At 35.6% G+C, this 19,541-nt stretch overlaps 2 protein-coding genes across 4 annotated transcripts; one reads left to right on the top strand and one right to left on the bottom strand.

Annotated features, from left to right (window-relative positions):
- Nucleotides 1–1,895: 1,895 nt before the first annotated feature.
- Nucleotides 1,896–4,130, bottom strand: LOC147544264 (uncharacterized). Its single transcript, XM_086635666.1, has 5 exons — nt 3,731–4,130; nt 3,353–3,670; nt 2,567–2,939; nt 2,380–2,486; nt 1,896–2,224 (listed from the first exon to the last, which is right to left on the bottom strand). The coding sequence occupies exons 1-5, from the start codon at nt 4,128–4,130 to the stop codon at nt 1,896–1,898; spliced, it is 1,527 nt and encodes a 508-aa protein (XP_086491792.1).
- An 811-nt stretch (nt 4,131–4,941) lies between these two features.
- Nucleotides 4,942–19,265, top strand: LOC147544263 (protein ENHANCED DISEASE RESISTANCE 2-like). Of its 3 annotated transcripts, none has more exons than XM_086632768.1 (23): nt 4,942–5,334; nt 5,636–5,775; nt 5,932–6,006; nt 7,616–7,669; nt 8,413–8,478; nt 8,759–8,865; nt 9,440–9,504; nt 9,599–9,715; nt 10,915–10,955; nt 11,050–11,150; nt 11,661–11,756; nt 12,536–12,600; nt 12,690–12,761; nt 12,881–13,036; nt 13,692–13,924; nt 14,026–14,065; nt 14,148–14,302; nt 14,412–14,513; nt 15,997–16,041; nt 16,131–16,271; nt 17,431–17,526; nt 17,619–17,720; nt 18,869–19,265. In XM_086632768.1, the coding sequence occupies exons 2-23, from the start codon at nt 5,638–5,640 to the stop codon at nt 18,992–18,994; spliced, it is 2,193 nt and encodes a 730-aa protein (XP_086488894.1). In that variant the 5' UTR covers nt 4,942–5,334; nt 5,636–5,637; the 3' UTR covers nt 18,995–19,265. The 3 variants fall into 3 exon arrangements, 2 of the variants coding, with proteins under 2 accessions (XP_086488894.1, XP_086488893.1); XM_086632767.1 differs by having other exon boundaries at nt 5,075–5,334; nt 5,615–5,775; XR_015223125.1 differs by having other exon boundaries at nt 5,085–5,334; nt 5,615–5,775; nt 16,114–16,271.
- The last annotated feature ends 276 nt before the right edge of the window (nt 19,266–19,541 follow it).

Here is a 19,541-nt window from a genome sequence, read left to right as displayed (position 1 = left end):
GGATGCAAAACATATGATTGCAAAATAGTGTTGCAAGTGGTTGCAAAATAAGTGATTTTGTTTGAATATTTTTTTGTAGTTCAATTGCTTGGGATAAAAACAAAGAGTTGTTGATCTGTGGAGAACAAATCGATAGTTTGATTATGAACGAATTTGTTGATAGTCAAATTATTGATTGGTATCTAGAATACAGAGTGGGAATAGTAAAGGATATGGCAGTTTTCAACTCAACAATATGGGTAAGATATTTCAGACAACTATATTTTGTATTTAGTTTTGGATTATTTATCTAATTAGATGAACGTTAATTTACATGTAGACTTTAATGCAATTTGAAGCTTCGCAACGGAACATGTCACAACTACTTGCTAAGAAACTCAAAGAAGCTTTTAAGAAGAAACGTGACTGGTTCCTGTTCCCATTAAACACAAGTATTGATGACAAGAGTAAGGAAGGTTGCCATTGGCATCTTGTTGTTTTTGATAAAGTTGATGCAGTATGGTATCATTATGATTCCTTGAAGAAAACTCCAAAATTAAGTATGAGAAGTGCGAAGGATGCAAAGAGGTTCGCAGTCATGTTGGTTGACATGATCAATGAAGCTGGACTAACTAAACAACCACTGAAATCAAGTCCAAAGATAACCAAAGTTAACTGCCCAAAACAGAACAACTCGTGAGTATAAAAAATCATTTTGATTTCATTGTTTTGGCATATAAATGATGAGTACTAATTAGTGAATAATATAATGTAGGATTGATTGTGCAATGTATGTGCTTCTGTATGCCGATGTTATAAAAAATGGAGACAATCCTTTGATTAAGGCAAACTGGCCGGAAGAAATGCCAGAGAAGGCTTCAAGGAAGAGAGCTGAAATTGCAGCTGTAATTTTGAATGATTCAACAAACAAACCCTGGGTTGAAGGAACATTTAGTAATGAAAATGCTGATTGATAAATGTGAACAGATTAAGTATACAGAAATATGCAACCAATTGTTGGCATATTTGATAATTTCCAAACTATAGATGTTTGCATAATTGATTGAATATTTGATAATTTCCAAACTATATTGATGTTTGCATAATTGTTTGCTTATTTGACAATTGAAAACTAGTATTTTTACTAAATGTTGGTAGGTTTTAAGGCCAAAACAATATATTTTTTATAAAATTTGTTAGAGTAAAACACAAATTTATTTTTCTAAAAGAAATCGGGGGCGTAGCCCCCGAACCCCCGTCAAAAATATTGAACTTAAATTTTAAAAATGAGGGCAACAAAACACCCATCAAAATTTATGAAAAAAACATAATGATTATGCGAACAACTCAAAAATTTTTGTACACAAATCGTTATATGCTTACAAATAGTTCAAAACCTCTTTTGCATAGGTGGAATGTGCAAACATGTTTGCATATGCTGAATGTGCAAACATGTTTGCATAGGTGGAACGTGCAAACATGTTTGCATAGGTAGAACGTGCAAACACATTTGCATAGGTGGAACGTGCAAACACATTTGCATAGGTGGAACGTGCAAACACATTTGCATAGGTGGAATCTACACGTTTGCATAGGTGGAATGTGCAAACACGTTTGCATAGGTGGAATGTGCAAACACGTTTGCATAGGTGGAATGTGCAATGGTGGAATGTGCAAACACGTTTGCATAGGTGGAATGTGCTTGCATATTTGCAAACACGGTGCAAACAGGTGTTTGCACACCACACTTCCAATCAGGTGCCTACATACAAACCTAAAAAAGTGTACCTGCAATAGTTTCAAACAAATTATCTTCACATTACATTCAACCAGAAAAAAGTTCATATTCAAATGTCAAATAATCCTTTACATAACAATAAAGAAAAACAATAAAGAAATGAATGTCAAAATTAATCTTAATTCAATATTGTTGCACACGTTCTTTTGTTGTGATACGATAACTTGCCACAACGTCCACATTTTCTCTTCTTAAACTTGGCTGCTCCAGCACTCTTAATTCTCACACTCCTTGGCCTATCAGGTTGTCTCTTATTTGACGGTGGATTGATTATCATCTCATTTGCTGAAAACTCCTTGGGTTCATCACTGTTTGGAATGGGGATAATGGCGTGTTCATAAGTTTTCTTGAAGCTTTCGGTGGTAAAATATTCTTCAACAAATTTATCCATAGGTCGTCCATCATACTTGATAGCTGTTATAGCATGCTCACATGGTATGCATTCAACTTGTCATTTCAAACACGAACAGTAGAACGAACTCAAATGAACTAACTGACTTGGTGTTGAGAAGATCTCATATACAAATTTCGATGATTTTACAACCTTCCATGTAGAACCGAACTTTCGCCTTTGTCTTATGATTTTATCTATCTCTGGACACAGCAAACTAGTCCATTTTCAGCTAGTGCAAGTCTTGTTTGCATCATTTCCAACATTCGTACACGAATGGTTTCTAACATTAGAACTATCGACATGCCCCTTTCCTTCCTAATCCATGAATTATAACTCTCACACAAGGATGAACAAACCTCACCATACCTTTTACCGACAAATAAGAGTTTGCTCACTTTTTAAATGGGCAATTCTTAAAGAAATCCGTCAAACGTCTACCACCTACTAACTCCATCTCTTTAAAATGAATGTTAAATTCATCCTTAGTCAACGCACGAGCAGCTCGATACAACAAAGACTCAATGTAATCTGCTCTTTGAGAACCATAACCAATTGCATTAACTAAGTTGTTCCTAATGTGCCACACACAATAACTATGGTGTGCATTTGGAAAAAGATCACCAACTCCTTTGATAATACTCGGGTGACGGTCAGACAAGAAAGTATATGTACGACTTCTATCAACATCACGAGCCAAATTCTCCAAAAACCAATTCCAATTTGAATTGTTTTCAACTCTAACAACAACTAAAGCAATAGTAAAATATCCTGAAAAGAAAACGTAGTTAAATAAATAAATTGCAACTAGAAGACTGGTTAAACAAAACTATATAAGTTCATCAACTTAAAAAACCATACCAAAACATGTTTTCACGACATATATATGCAGAGGTTGAATATGCAAACATGTTTGCATGACATATATTTGCAAATATGGTTGCAGAACACACAGATGCAAACAACTGTTTGCATAACAAACACATACAAACAGGTGTTTGCATACCACACATTGTTCCCAATCAGGTGTGCATACAGAAACCTAAAAAAGTACCTACAACTGTTTCAAGCCACCTATCTTTGCAAAACATAAATTCCTGAACTTAGAAATCATACTTTCATTACCATTCTTTTTAACTATTTATAACACATACTATATAAATTCATGAACTTAGAAATCATACCTTCATTACCATTCTTCGCAGAAGCAATTAGCAAAGTCCCCTTATATTTGGATTTAAGATGCGTCCCATCAATCCAAATAACAGGCCTGCAGTACTTAAAACCATGAATACAAGCCTCGTATTCTATAAAAACCCTTTCAAACTGATAAGTGTCCATATCAAGTTGTAGCTGCACATAACTACCAGGATTCCACTTCATAATGGACTTCGTATACCAATCAAGTTTAGCATATCCAGATTCCTCATCACCAAATGCAGAATGAAGTGCTTTTTTCTTTGCATTGTAAGCAATATGGTATGGGATTTTAATACCATAATCTGATTGAAAAGTAGTAATAATAGCTTTGTTTTTCTTATTTGGATCAACCTTTACTTCACTTTCTATCAAATTAGATACAACAGTAGAATGAACTGCTAGCTTCTTTATATCAGTAACACCTCCACCACAAGTGTGCTTAGGAACATATTTCTTCAAATAAAATAACGATGATATACCAAACCTTGAACAACCATGAACCTTCCACCCACAACCCTTAACCGGACATACTGCTACTACCCGATGAGCATGGTTCCTCTTCATTCTATACCCAAAACCAAATTTGATGGAATACCTATTCAATGCAAACCTAAATTGATCAGCACCTCCTTCAAACTTCTGACCAACTTCCGTAAACACAGATCCCCAAGATTCAGACCGGAGAGGATGTTGGAACAACTTCGATGAAGAACTAGCTTGAGTAAAACAAGATGACACACTAGATGACTCAACTAAATCCATCACCTGACCATGAAAACAAAAAATGTTAACAATGATGCAAATTGTGAAAACACCATTTGCAGAACAAAATTCAAACACAAGAAAAAGCAATCTATAATAACATCAAATAAACAATTCAGATTTAGGTTTGAAGATTCATCAAAAATCTGTTAAGAATGCTGCAAATACAAAAGTATTGTTCTACACAATTGTGAAAACACCATTTGCTGCTCTACTCCAATTGTGCAAACACAATTTGCACAACAAATTCATCAGAAATAGATATTTACTTGATCATCAGAACCAACAAACCATGTATGAAAAAAATCAAAAACAATAAACATAAAATCAATCTATAATACAAATCAAAAGATAAATCAAAAGCAATTCATATATAGGGCTGAAGATTCATCAAGTAGATAGAGGAAAATAAACAGCAAACAAATCAAAAAGATAATTTATAATCTATTATATAAATAAAACAAACTTACAGTAAAGAAGATGAAGAAGATGAAGACGATGAACTTACGAAACGAATGTGAAGATGAAGATGAAGCAGATAACTTCGGCAAACCCTAATTCTTTGTATAAAAAGAAAACTAAGAGAAGATGACGACCTAAATAGTTATAAATCAATGAAAGAAGAAAGTATATCTTCAAATCATCGTCTTCTCTTCGTCTTCTCGATCGAAAAGCTATGCCCTAGGTTTTTCCCATCGAGTTGCAGCGAGAGAGCAAAATACAAAAGGGTAATACGGGAATAATGAAAAAGCTCTTTTAAAATTTCGACCTTAATAATAATTAATGAAATTATTTTAAACCTAACCTCTGATTACCCTTAATATTATGATAGAAAATGGTTAATAGTAAAAGATTAGGGTTTTTTTAGCTATATTAAAACTATTTACTACCTAACAAGTCATTTTCTCCAAAATAAAATAACTTTTTTGTTTTGGACCTTCAAAATTATGAAGTAAACACAATTTTCTGAGAAAAATAAAACACAAGTCAGAAGAGGTTTGTCTTCTCTTTCGAAACAAACATTTCACCAGATGACCCTTTATACTTCCCGCCAATCCTAGTCAGCATTGTCGGAGCTTCTTCCCGGCATGTATCATTGATCTGATTCATCTGACGTTACCGTAATCGACATCTCCGTCACTCGAAAGGAAAACAGAACCTCAAACCTTCATTTGTTTTGCCGGTATTCTGTGATTTTGCGGAGGTCATGACTTTTTCAAACTCTATGATTAGTTCTAAAACTCTATGATTCGTTCGTGCTTCTTTTGTTATTTGGATTTGGTTTATTTGAAATCTGTGGATTAATTGATTGATTTGACGATCAATTTTTGACGATCAATTTGATTTGCCAAGTTATAGAGCAAATTCAGGAAATAATCTGAAAGAATTGAGTTTCTGGTTTGACAATCGTATCGGAAATTTGTTTTTTCCTATTTTTGAGGTTATTGATGATTGTGATGAGGGTGATTTATTGTTGTTTGAAGATTGAGGGTTGATTTTAGCAGTGATGGCGAAAGTTGTGTATGAAGGATGGATGGTTCGATGTGGACGGAGGAAGATAGGTCGATCTTTCATTCATATGCGGTATTTTGTTCTTGAATCTCGATTACTCGCTTATTATAAGAAGAAGCCTCAGGACAATGTGGTAGTTTTCTTACTCTATTTTCCTTTGTTTTAGTTCAATTTAGTTTTTTATAGTTGTTAATGAAATTTATGCAGGTTTTCATTTTTGTACCCAATTAAGTTAGTTTGGTATGTTTTTGCTACTATCTAACTATTGAATTACATTTTGTTCGTAAAGGTTCCGATCAAGACACTTCTTATTGATGGTAATTGTAGAGTGGAAGACCGAGGATTGAAGACACAACATGGACATGTGAGTTGGCTTCCTCTCTCGATCTCCCCCTTTGTAATGTTTATACATACATCTATGTCTTGTAACGGGGTTTCTGCATCTTTTGACCTAGGAAACTATTGAACTTGAACATTGACACATATGGACAACAAATTATTAATGAGATTACGATCTAAAGTCATTCTGTAAATTTACGAGTACAACCTATTGTAGTTGGTTTAATATTTTGCTACCGCACATGACTTCGGGAGTCATGATGGATTACTGATATTACTTAGGAAGGTCTACATTCGAACGTTTTTTTGCTTCTCACTTTTGGGCAGTTAGCAATGATTGTTTCGTGGACTTGGGGAATCTAATTCCTGTACCTTGGCACGGATATTTTAGCTCATGGGTACAGGACCCTCTTTATGTAAGAGGCAGCTCGTTCAATTTGTGATCCTCATTTTGGATGACTGGATGTCTAACCATTCACTTGAGGATGCTCTAGGCCTTTTACATCGCCTACTCTGGTGTTTATCTGTTTAGGGATACAATCAACTTACAAACTAATGAAGGTCTATATACTAGAGAACTTTTTGTATTGTTTGTTTCTTCCATATTGATATCGGGTTGGTTCGACTTGTAATCAAAACGAGAATCAAGTTCGTGGTTCAAAAAGTGCTGATCCTCATCTTTATCATCATTAGAGGACCTGAGCTTTTTATTTTTTCCGTTTCCTTAATTCAATCAAATTGTTAAAAAAAGTCATTCGTCGGGATTCTTCGTAATATATTCCTTGGCTTTGATGGGGTACTTAGTTTATGTACCTTTATCTTCTCAAAGAGATTACCAGAACTTTTTTCATACTGTAGTAGCAGAGTAAAATATAAAAACTGTAATGAACAAATAACAATGGGATTATGATCAACCCTGCTGCAAAACTTGACTAGTTAGTTGCTTACTTCTCTTAGCTCTCAATGTGTAAAAGATTCCGGCAACTCGTGTAAATAACTTTCACTTGTCAGTTACTGTTTCTTTGAGGGTATGATGTGTGATGCCACACCGAAACTCTTATAGCTTATGGTATATCCAACCTTGATGACGTCCCGAGAACATGTCAAGGTGTTCCTTTATAGCATATACAACAATGCTCTATGATGTTAGTCACTTAGTTGTCATTTTCAACTTCCATTGCCTATATGGTGAAATTAAATCATTCGTGTGATTTAAATTTAAGACTTCCCTTTTATGCTTTCTTGAGAATTTTTTTGATGAATCTCATGGTATGAATACCATAGTATTTGAAGAGGGATTTAGGGGCTAAAAGGACTCATATTACTTTGTAATCTTCAAAATCTCCTATTTTGAAGCATCGTTGATACTTTATATATGTTATATTTCGAAGGCCAACCTTCTGAGGGAGCCAGTGGTCCTTCAGTTGTCGACAATCTGTGTTCCTTTTCGTGAACAAATATTCGTTTTTACCCTCTGCAACCTACACCTACTTTGCCATTCATTCTCTATTTATGTGTATTTGCTTTCTGTTTCCTTTTCAACTTCTTGTCATTGGTACTCTTGTTTTCATTTAGTTTCTCTGTAATTGTATTATATTGAGAATTATTCTTAACATTTTCTTTGTTTTCTGCAGATGGTATATGTTTTGTCTGTGTATAACAAGAAAGAGAAAAATCACGGAATTATGGTTTGTAATTTTGCTTTCCTTGTGAGCTTTCACTAAGATGAAGTGTATTTATCTTTAGTGAGTGATGTGCATTAACTAGAGTATGTATATATATATTAGCCGACTGACACCAAATTGAGTTGGAACATGAAGTTCGAGAGTTCTTATTTCCAACTCAGTCATTAACACCCTCACAAGTAAAGCGATATAGCCACCCTAGGCATAACAAATTGCCACATATATCGATGCCATTTTACTGGTAGAGCATCCTGTTCATCTTTTCCTCTCTTAACTTCAAATGACGTCCTTTTTAATGATTAATTGGTCCAATAATTTGTTCAGAATATGTTATTCTTCATTACATCTGCTAACAGGTCGTATTTCAGTTGCATACTTTTCTTACTTAAAAAGTTATTGCTCATATAATTTGTGAACATAATATCCTTAATCCAGGCAACTTACCTACCCAAGCAACCGTTTGAGGCAATCTATCTGCCGGTAGTGTTACTTAAAAATACATATCCCAGTTTAAAGTTGTAACACAAGTTAGTTTTCCTTATAATTTGGTTTGACGGAGCTATTGTTTGTTCGATCTTAGACTTGACACAAATTAATGATAATAGTAATTATTGTTTATTATTAGGCTACCTCTTTGTTGTTCAAATGGGTAAAAAGAATTCCCTGTCTTTCTATTTACTACTTTGTAGAGTTCTTGTCGTCTCTCGTAGGTGAATTGTTCATGGTGGTTTTCTTAAACATTTTAGATGGCGGCGTTCAACATCCAAGAGGCACTAATCTGGAAGGAAAAAATTGAGGCTGTCATCGATCAGGTTTACCACTAATCCACTATCCATATTTCCTCTCCTTTTGTACTCTGCTTTCTAAACAGCTTAAACAAACTATTCTTTCACTAGACTGCAAAATCAAGAATATTTTTTCCTTCAGAAACGTTTACTGACCTTCAGTAAATCTTCTCACTATATATTTCATGATATCATCTATATGATGTATTCGTGTTAATTCATGCTTCTTTTTTGTCTGGTGATTTTACTTTGTAATTTAAAATAGCAGAATGTTATAGAAACGGGCTGACATGGTTCTCTATCACAGCATCAGGAATCGCCTCTTACAAATGGTAACAGACCTTATGTTTCCTTTGAGTATAAATCTGGAATTGATAATGGAAGGCATGCCTCGTCATCAGACCATGAAAGTCAGTAAGTAATAAACTTAATATTTTTTAGTACATCTGTTTGGACTATGTGCAGATTGATGGTTTCACGTGATGAGGATGATCCATTAGGGGAAAACTAATGTATATGCTTATAACGTTATCTTCATACATTCTCTTTCAGCTGAATAAAGTATTGCAACCTCTATTATACCTTTAACCGAAATACTTCAAAAGGTATTCCTTAAAGTATTGGATAAAGTGAAACCAAGTCACAGTATTGAGGTTTGCGAGGTCAACTCCTTCATCAGTTTTATGTGGTAGAATGATGTTTGCCACTGAAATGATCCTTTTGCTTATGGATATTTTTTTTATCAATCTTATTCTATTTTAGTTTAACATTCTTTAGATCTGCAGTTATCAGATGATTTATTGTGGCATTCTTATTCTCTCATTCCGTGTATACTGCTGCTTGTATAAACATTTGCTATGTAGAGTCGGAGTCTCTCTAGTCATTTTCAGTTGTTGATGCATTGTTGAATAGATCACCTTTGCATGATGCTGTTTTGCCTATTCTATACCCAATTCTTAGAAGTGCTTTTATAAAAACTTTTACTCAGGGGCAGCGCACAAGGGGATGAGGAGAATGATCCTGGCTTACTACGGAGAACAACAATAGGAAACGGTAGTTTTGTATTCATATTTATTTTTCATTTCCATTTAGTATGAAATTCTCGTAAGACCTTTTACGAATATCACTATTTAATGCCAATTTTCAGGCCTCCCTGAAGCAGTGCTTGATTGGACGCGAGAGATTGACTCAGACTTGTCGAATCAGAATAATAGTGATCAAGTCTTCTCCAGAAAACATTGGCGTCTTATCCAGTGCCAGAATGGTAAGTTTAATTTCAGGTTTCTTTACTATTTATTGCTTAAATGAAGTGCTGAGAGTTGGGTTTAGGAAGCGTTTCATTAGCAGCAATTCTTATCTCTCAATAGGTAAGATTCTCCTTTCTTTTAGTTGTTACTATTTGGGTTTCTATTTCTATCAAGATTTTATTTAGTTTCCTACTCTCGTTAGGTTTCTATTTTGATTAAGTTATTTAGTTCTTTAGATTACAAGTTTAGCAAGTACTAGAATTATGAAAGTCCTCAATTAATACATAGCAGCAGCTAAACTTATATGAGTTATCTTTGTGTAGATATGTATGTGTATTTCGATGTTATTTAGTTTTAGAGAGAAAACAAGTGTTCATCTCTGTTTTCCAGCACTAATAAACAGTTTATTTCAGTTTTCTCAATTTTCTACAAATTTTTTTGAATGTAGTTATAGTTAGTTTATTTTCAACTGCATGGTAGTAAACCACCATTGAAGCTTCTGTCAACGAGTTCACATCAAAATATTTGATGCAACACCTATCCCAATACGAGCCACATTTTCCTTGATTTAGGCACCACTCAGGCCCACTGGGCTAGTTCCACATGGTAGAAGATTCTTCTTGGCATGGGCCCTGCCGTAAACCACGCTAAGTTTCCCATCTAGCCAATCTAGACACCGAACCGACTCAAAAAGCGTAAGACAAGGTGTTATGTTGTAACCCAGGTCTGGAAGGTCTTATTATGCGATGTGAGACTAAGTGCCTTGTGCATGAAACTTCCGTTTCTCATCACCCACCTCCACTTAAGAGAGAGCTTTCCTAGCCTCTGATACTATTTGATGTGACACCTGTCTCATACTAGCCATTTTTTCCTTGATTTAGGCACCACTCAGGCCCACTAGCCTAGTTCCATGGTACAAGGTTTTTTCATTGGTACGGGACCTGCCCTAGACCACCCCAAGCTTCCCTACTTGGCCAATCTAGGCGCCGAACTCACCCGAAGGCCTAGCCAATATGTAAGATACAGTGTCATGTTAAGAAAAGTGTCTGGAATGTTTTCTTGCACGATGTAGGACTAAGTGCCTTACACATGAAACTTTCGTCTCTCATCGTCATGCCGTTGTGATTAAATTATTCCTACCATGCTAAATCATGAGTCATACCATTAAAGTGGCGTCTACCGACTGTTTAAAAAGGATAGCTTTGGAAAATTACAGGGCTACGCATTTTCGAAGAGCTTCTTGACGTTGATTACCTTGTACGTGTCTATCTGCTCTTTTCTGCTCAGATTCTTTGTCTGTAATTTGTTTTACTTTAAGTTAAACTTTTCAAGTTGCATGGGCGCTGTACAGCCGAGGAGCTATAGTAGAGCAATGAAGGCTGTAGGTGTGGTGGAGGCTACCTGTGAAGACATATTTGAACTTGTAATGAGCATGGATGCTACACGGTTTGAGTAAGTGTGCATGTTCTACATGATAACCTTAAATTATTCTGAACTCAGACCTCAGTTTGTAATGATCAGTTGAGACGTTATTACTGGCAAGCTATTGGTGGTGTGATTTTCATTATGTCTACATGAATCACTGTCAGAAATTATTACTTATCTGCTTACGGCGAAACTGATTCTTTAATTCCATTTTCTCGGCTTAGCATTGTGTCTTTTTTAGGAGGGAGTGCTGATTCTCAATTTTTTTTTGAATGTTTTAAATTTATACGTAGTTGCAAAAGCTTCCAGATTTCACTTCCTTTATTTGCAACTTTGATCCCTTTCTATATTGGAATATTGGGGTTCTTAGCAAAATACACATCCCCTTTCGAATTTGACCCGGATAATGTTGATGCCATAACCTAAAACTAAGATGTGCTCAGCGACCCTTGGTTAAGACACACAATGCGAATTTCCGTCTTGTAGTTTGGCACCAAATCATCATCCTGAAGTTGTTCCTGCATAACATTTTTGTAGGTGGGATTGCTGTTTTCAGTATGGCAGCTTGGTTGAGGAGGTGGATGGACACACTGCAATACTTTATCATAGGCTGCAACTGGATTGGTTTCCAAAGTAATAACCTGTCCGAGTTCAGATTTTTGAATTATTTTGCTTCTTTCTAACTAAGTTTGTTATTACAATTTCCATGGTAAATGATACTATGATAGAGAAATGTTTACTTTCTAATTTATGTCCATTGCATCCCATCTCGTTTAGTTCCTGGTGCGTAGTCTGAAAAGAAGTTATCCTGATAATTAATAACTGAATGGATGCTGGTCTATGTCCCCCTTATTCCAAGATCTTGTATGATAGCTAATATCCTATGGTATTTATAATCAGTATCCCTCTGTATACATGCGAACCTCTAAATGGCTACTCATTCTGATCATCAGTGAAGAGATAACTTTAGGCTTTATCTTATACAGATATTGAAAATCACTTGATGTTTTCTGGTTGTCTTTGGATAACTTGGATGCTTCACAGTGGTTGTTTTTCTGCATAATGAATTAAAGAAATAAGAGAACACCAGAATTCATTTGTGATGTAAGAATACTGCCACTGCAATTCATTTCTCAAACATATGCAGTAACAATTTATCGCTATCTGACATCTATTATTCACGAGTTACTTCGTTGCTTCGATTCACATACATTCAAAATCCAGAGTATGCCCTTGGATTGACGGGAATCATGTGTACCCCTTGAAGTCAAGTATATCAACAGAAAGTGCATAGGTTTGTTAGATGACATGATAATGTACTGAGATTGACGCCATTCATGTGTACCCTTTCAAGTCAATGATATCATTAACTCTATTTTTGAAAATCGTAGACATGAATATATTTGTTACAGGTTTGTGTGGCCCCGTGACTTATGCTATGTGCGTTATTGGCGACGTAATGATGATGGAAGTTATGGTTAGTCCCACTTCAGTTTTATACTGTCTTAAACTCTATCTTCCCGTGACTATTGGAAATACCCATTTGACTTGTTTTATACTGTACAGTTGTGTTATTTCGTTCTAGAGAGCATGAGAACTGTGGTCCACAGCCAGGATTTGTCCGAGCACACGTTGAGAGTATAATTCCAGTTCTTTGTTCACTGATTTATGTAATTGCATAATTAGAAATCATATTTTTTTTTGATAAGTTTGGTGTAATACTTTTCGCCACGTGTGCAATGCAATCCTGTTTGCAGGTGGAGGGTTCTGCATCTCCCCTCTTAAATCGCGAAACGGGAGGCTTCGGACACAGGTCCAACATCTTATGCAAATTGATTTAAAAGGATGGGGTGTTGGTTATTTTCCGTCATTCCAGCAACATAGTCTTCTTCAAATGTTGAATAGTGTTGCTGGTAAGTTGATACATATTACATCCAATCCTTGTTCGTGACAAGAAATATTGGTCTGCCGTCATATGCTTATGGCATGGTGTCACTCCCTTATCTTATCACAGTTCACAAACTCTTTTAGTAGCTTCCTGATTATTCTAATAGTGGTTTTGTTGTCTAGAATATCTTGTTCCACAGATAGCAGTAATATTGAATATCACAATTTGAATGTTACGCCTTTCCGTATTATGGCGTCCTCTAACCAAGTACCAACTAAGTACTTGACTTGCTAAATAGTTATCTGAGAGTAATTTTAAATATTTTGAAAAAACGATACTTAAGCAAGAAGAATAGTGATGACACTTTTATTATCTGAGGCATAATTTGCTTGTTTCTTTAGTTTAAAGCCAGGGCGGTTGTCATCTTTAGTGTTAAATATCTTCTTTTCTTTTGATTTTCTATGAAAGAGAAGGAACTTTATTGTCTAAGATATTGTAGTTGATTCCTAAAAAAGCAAAATGAGAAGAATAGGTTGCATCAATATTTCGAGCCACTTTTTGCTTTTTAAGTTTAAAGAAGAATAGGTTAGCACTCCGTTTGCAATTGGTGCTTTAATGCAAGATAATTCCTGGTTTAATTGATTGTCTTATGTTGCTGACTTGCTTCTCTTTTGTGGTAGGTTTGCGTGAATGGTTTGCACAGACAGATGGGAAACTTACAGCTCCAAGGATCCCAGTCATGGTCAATATGACATCAGATGCTGTTTCTTCGAAGAGAAATCAGAAAACCCAAGAACCTTCTGCACAGCCCATGTCACTGGATCTGTTAAACTCTGCTAGTAGAAATTCTGTAATGATGGATGATGACTCTGACGAAGATGAAGACTATCAAGTAGCTGAGACTGAGAAAGAGGTTTCCACACTCTTCACTCGGTTCCAGACATATTTAGGCCCTTATTATATTATGCCATATCGTTTAGAAGTATTATGTCTAAAACTTTTCAATAATTTCAGGCATACTCAGAAATACCTGAGAATGAAAGCAAACGTGCAGGTGGGGCAGTTTCTATTTATGTTTTTATATTTTTTCAATTGAAGTTTGATACTTATATTTGCTAAATTTTCATGAATTCAAGCTCCCAAAGAAGAACCTGTCGATGAAATTGATTTGTCCTGTTTTTCTGGTAATCTACGACGGGATGATCGGGATAATGCACGTGACTGTTGGACGCTATCGGATGGAAACAACTTCAGAGTTCGTAGCAAGAATTTCTGTTTGGACAAATCCAAGGTGATAATGCCACTATTTTATTTCTATGCTTTTCCCTTGTGCATTTTCTGATAGAAGACAGTTTAGACTACTGGTAGTATTGTAAGTTTATTTGATAGCACTGTCTCAGATTCCTGCAGGGAAGCATATGATGGATCTTGTTGCAGTTGATTGGTTCAGGGACACGAAACGGATGGACCATGTTGCAAGGCGCCAAGGCTGTGCAGCACAAGTAAGTATCAGAGAACAATGTCTTCTTAACCTTCTTTTTGTTCTCCCTCAAATTATCGTTTTGGACCTAAGAGGTTCATTTGCTACCTGATTAATTGATTTTACAAACCCAAATTCAACATTCTCCTAAGTTTCCTGGAAGCCAAATAATGTTATCATTTGGATACACCATTAATTAAAAATTTCCCATAACCTTGCAGAAGCTGAGGTTGGATTGACCTGTCATTTTTGTTATTATTAGTTTAACAATCACCAAAAAAGAATCCTTTCTCGGATACCAAATGCTGGAAACTAAAAGTGTTTAATTTCCGAATCATAAAAGCAAAATATAAATTCAACAAAAGAAGAAGAACGAAGAAGATTAATACTTGAATGTGATTAATTCACTTGACTTGATTGATTAAACTAACAAGGAACCCTATTTGTAAGAAGGAATTGAATACTATTTACTGACCCTCTTACCATCACCCATAATTTTTAGCCACCCTGCCAGACGTTGAACTCCAACTATGGAGTAATCAACTTACTAGTTGACTCCACTAAAAACATTAACTACCTACAATTGACCAACTACACCCACTTAATTAATGGGTAAGAAAACAAGTTGAGTTTAAATTTAATTTTGGCCAGCGCTTTGGGGAAAGCTAAATAGTTTCCGAGGTGTGAAGACTTGGTCAAAAATTGGTCAATTTTGTTTGACAATTTTATTTAGGGGGAAAGCAAAATACTTCTCCAACTCAGCTCTCTCTCTCCACCTCACCTCTTTATCTTCTCCGATTAGGTCGCCGGCCGGAAAATTTTCCGGCCGGCGACCATGAAAAAAAAAAAAAAAGGTTTCACTCTCTCTCTCTCTAAAAACTCCGGGGAAGGGGTTTCCCTTCGCCGGAGTTCCGGTCTGTTGAAGAACAAACCGGATCTGGCCTGTTGAAGAACAGACCAGATCGAGCCTGTTGAAGAACAAGCCAGATCGGTCTGTTGAACAGACCAGATCGGTCTGTTGAAGAACAGACCGGAACTCCGGTGAAGGGAAACCCCTTCGCCGGAGTTTCTAGAGAGAAAGAGAGTGAAATTTTTTTTTTTTTCATGGTCGCCGGCCGGAAAATTTTCCGGCCGGCGACCTAATCGGAGAAGTCAAAGAGGTGAGGTGGAGTGTTTTTTTTTTTTTTATTTCCCCGGAAAGTTTCTAAAATTCTACATATTCCCTTTAAAATTTCACATACGAGGAATGAAGCAATACTCAGAAGGAAAAAAGTTGGTATTGTGTAACATGTAAATACTATATATTTAGGCTAAAGAGGACACATACGACATCATTAGTGTCGTTTAGAGATTTTATGTTGAATTGGAGGCTATGTTTATATCTACTAACTTTTTTTCTAGCCTATATGCCGGGGTGCTCGCGTGATTGAAAATTGAGTAATGTACATCCATATAAATTCTTTTCTTTGTTAAAAGACTAACATATAGTTTCCTTACTTGTGAAGGTTGCGTCGGAAAAAGGGTTGTTCTCGTTGGTCATTAATCTTCAAGTATGTTATTTCACAACGATCTTGCAATTTGTAACATCACTACAATGCATCTTTTAATCTGAAAAGAAAAAGATAATATATCGCTTCAGGTTCCTGCATCAACACAATACAGTATGGTGTTTTATTTCGTCACAAAGCAATTGGTGCCAGGATCACTTTTGCAACGTTTTGTTGACGGTGATGATGAGTTTCGTAACAGTCGGATGAAACTAGTTCCATTGGTTCCAAAGGTATATTGTCATCTCAGATGCCTTAATTCTTGTTGAACACATCAGTCAATATCTGATTTAGCTGTAGTAGTAGTACACAGATCTCATATCCAGGGAAAAAGGCATATGAACGGATTCCTGCACATTGTTCTAAAGTTTAAATAACTATGATATGGTTCCACAACGGCCAATTGAGTTTAGGGTTTAAGCAGGGAAAGCAGCAGTTTCAACGGAAAAATGACAGTTCTTACACTAGGAAAACTGTAGAAGAGTAAAAGTACATCTACGAAAAGCAGTTATAAACGCCTGAAAAAGTAAGGTGTTTGATGGTTCGGTATCAGGTATTTTGCAGTCATCCATTACCAATCCGTAGTGGTTTGGTTTGTGTCTCAAACCGTACCAAACCGCTCATGGTTTGGTTTGATTGCAATCCAAACTACCAATGGTCGGTTTAGATACTACTGCATGCCGAACCAACCACGAAAACTATTTTATCTCCAAAACAAATACATGCATCAAGCTACTTTCTTCATACAATCAACCTTGTTATCTTGAAAATCTGAAGCTCAATCGAAATAATGAATGATTGAAGGTGGGTGGCATGGGAAAAGGAGAAGAAAGATGAAGATGAGAATGGTGTTTGCTGCAATGATGCGGTTGTGGAGATTGGAAACGATTTTTGGTGTCCACAACCTTAAATAATATGGAGTTTGGGACTCGAAATATATATATATATACGATGCAATATAAATAACACATATTTCATATCCTATAATATATGCAATAGTTTTTATTATAATTGAACAGTATTGGTTCGGTTTGGTTTTCACGGTTTCTGAAAATATATCCACTTACCGAAGGAAAACCGTTTGGATTGGTTTGGATGGGCTTGGTCAGTCGGTTTAGTCTATTTTTCCACACCCCAATGAAAAAGTATGTTGCTAGATCTGGTTAATTTTCTCTATTTTTCACAATAATTGTTATTAAGCAAATGTACCAATTATTTAACATCAACAAACAGTTGAAATTGTGAACATAACCATCGGCTGAAACATGACAAGAGAGAGGTTTTCCAACAGGAAAAATGATAACAGCGGGGAATGTTTTCTCATGCACTTATATGTTTCTCTGAGTTCTATACTTATGCATCATCCTGATCTTGAGCATTTAAATGATGCAGGGTAGTTGGATTGTACGCCAGAGTGTTGGAAGCAACCCATGTTTATTAGGCAAAGCAGTTGACTGCAACTACATTCGTGGCCCCCAGTACTTGGAAGTATGACTTTCTTCTTATGAACGAATTTTGAAAATGGTGGGTTTGTAGTTGTTAAATCCTGCTGCATCTAATATAATCTTTATTTGATGCAGATAGATGTCGATATCGGTTCTTCTACGGTTGCTAATGGAGTTTTAGGGATTGTCTGTGGCGTAATCACAAGTTTAGTGGTCGACATGGCTTTTCTTGTACAGGTACGTAATCTTGGAAACAAAAGGACATCTCAACTACCATAAGTTTTTCATTCTACTACATATCCTTTATTTATGTTGAGCAAATGGAAAAGTAACCAGAACGAGAGAGAAATTGGTGGAAGTATTGGTTTCCTTTAACCATGGGACTCTAAGAGTGCCATATGTTTATATTAATCAGATTAAGAATAATTCATTTGTGGTAAGTATTGAGATTTAAGTTGTTTAGTTCATGTTGATTTGCACTTCCAAACAAAAGTTTCATCGGTGAGTTCAGTTTGTAAGAGGTATTTGGTGACTGTGAATTGACAAAACTTTTTTTGTATTGGTCGGCATACTTTAAAGGGAATATAAAACCCTTAAGGCCTCGAACCTGAAAGCTGGAGAGCAAAAACTAAGTTCACGACAACTCCAACCACGGGTTGTTGGTGACTAACACAGATTTAAGGCTTGAGGAACAATGATAGTAGATATTTAGTCAGTTCATTTTAGTTGTGAATAGAGAATTATCAATTATGGCATTAAATTTTTTTTTCAATGGATGTAGCTAGGCCGTTGTCTACCAATGGAATCACATAAAGTTATCGTTTCCAACTCTTTGTTTTAATATTAATCATACCAAATTGTGAACTTTTACTAGAAATGAAGTTCGTATTCTCTTTGTAGATCCTGAAGCTCTCTTTATTTCTCCGAAACAATCATTACATCTTACAACATGACATGTGTAGTCTGCATTTTGAAATTTGACACAAATATGTCAACAAGCACATAAACTGCCATAGGAACTGTACAGGATGAAACATTAGACTACAATCCTAAACGCCATATAACAGACTCTGAAAGCCAGTATACATCACACACGGACACATACACGGACAGACACAGACACCATATAAACTCCCGCTGGTAAGTAGTAACTACGTTTACTTTAGCGACTATAAATTACATGGGACAATTCGGAACGCAACCACCATGAATCAATCTCAGACCTAGTACGTTTGTGACGGAATTCATAACCTCTAGGTTATATTACTATAATGCCTTACACTGGATCTAGAAGATCTCAGTGATTATTAATTTATTATTTTTTGAATATTTAGATGTTTTAAACTAAAACTAATTATGATGTAACTATATTGATTTCTTTACAGGCAAACACTACAGATGAACTACCGGAACGACTCATCGGTGCAGTTCGTGTCTCACACGTGGAGTTGAAATCTGCAGTAGTACCAATACTTGAATCTGCTCCATCTTCACCCCAATCAAACATTTGATTTGATCTGATTCATATTCCTTAAGATTTGCACTCCTTTTTTCCTTCCCATACCATAAATATATATTTTGTTCTTGTTGTCTATAAGTTTATCCACAAGTTAATCAGTCCTAATTCTAATCCTAATTTTTCTAAGACATGCAAGTCTCTTGAGTCATTGTAGAACTCCCCTAAAGTAGAATCTTCCCTGCCCATATTTATTTTCATTTTTTTTTTCTTGAAAAATAAATATATTGATCTCATTTTTGGAAATAGTTCATTCGTTGTTCCAATTCTTGATACTAGTGATTTGATTGTCATGATTTCTGTTGATGGCGTGAGAGTGAAAAATTTTGCATTTTTGTCACCTAAAATTATGAAGTCAATTCTAGATTATTTTTTTTTTTCTCTCTATAAGCTTTCCCTGTTGCATATATAGAAGCTCTAAACGTTTGTTCAAATGTGAATAGAGGGGATAATGGTTGGGATCCTGGAGGATGTTAATGACAGAGTGGATTTCTGAACACTTGCGTATTCCAATTAGAGAGATAAGGGCACAGTAAGTTTAC

This window comes from Eschscholzia californica, unplaced genomic scaffold, assembly GCF_041429995.1.
Source record: "Eschscholzia californica isolate CP2 unplaced genomic scaffold, dmEscCali1.0.p SCAF_4, whole genome shotgun sequence".
NCBI classification, from domain to species: Eukaryota; Viridiplantae; Streptophyta; class Magnoliopsida; order Ranunculales; family Papaveraceae; genus Eschscholzia; species Eschscholzia californica.
This window is presented reverse-complemented; position numbering and strand designations above follow the sequence as displayed.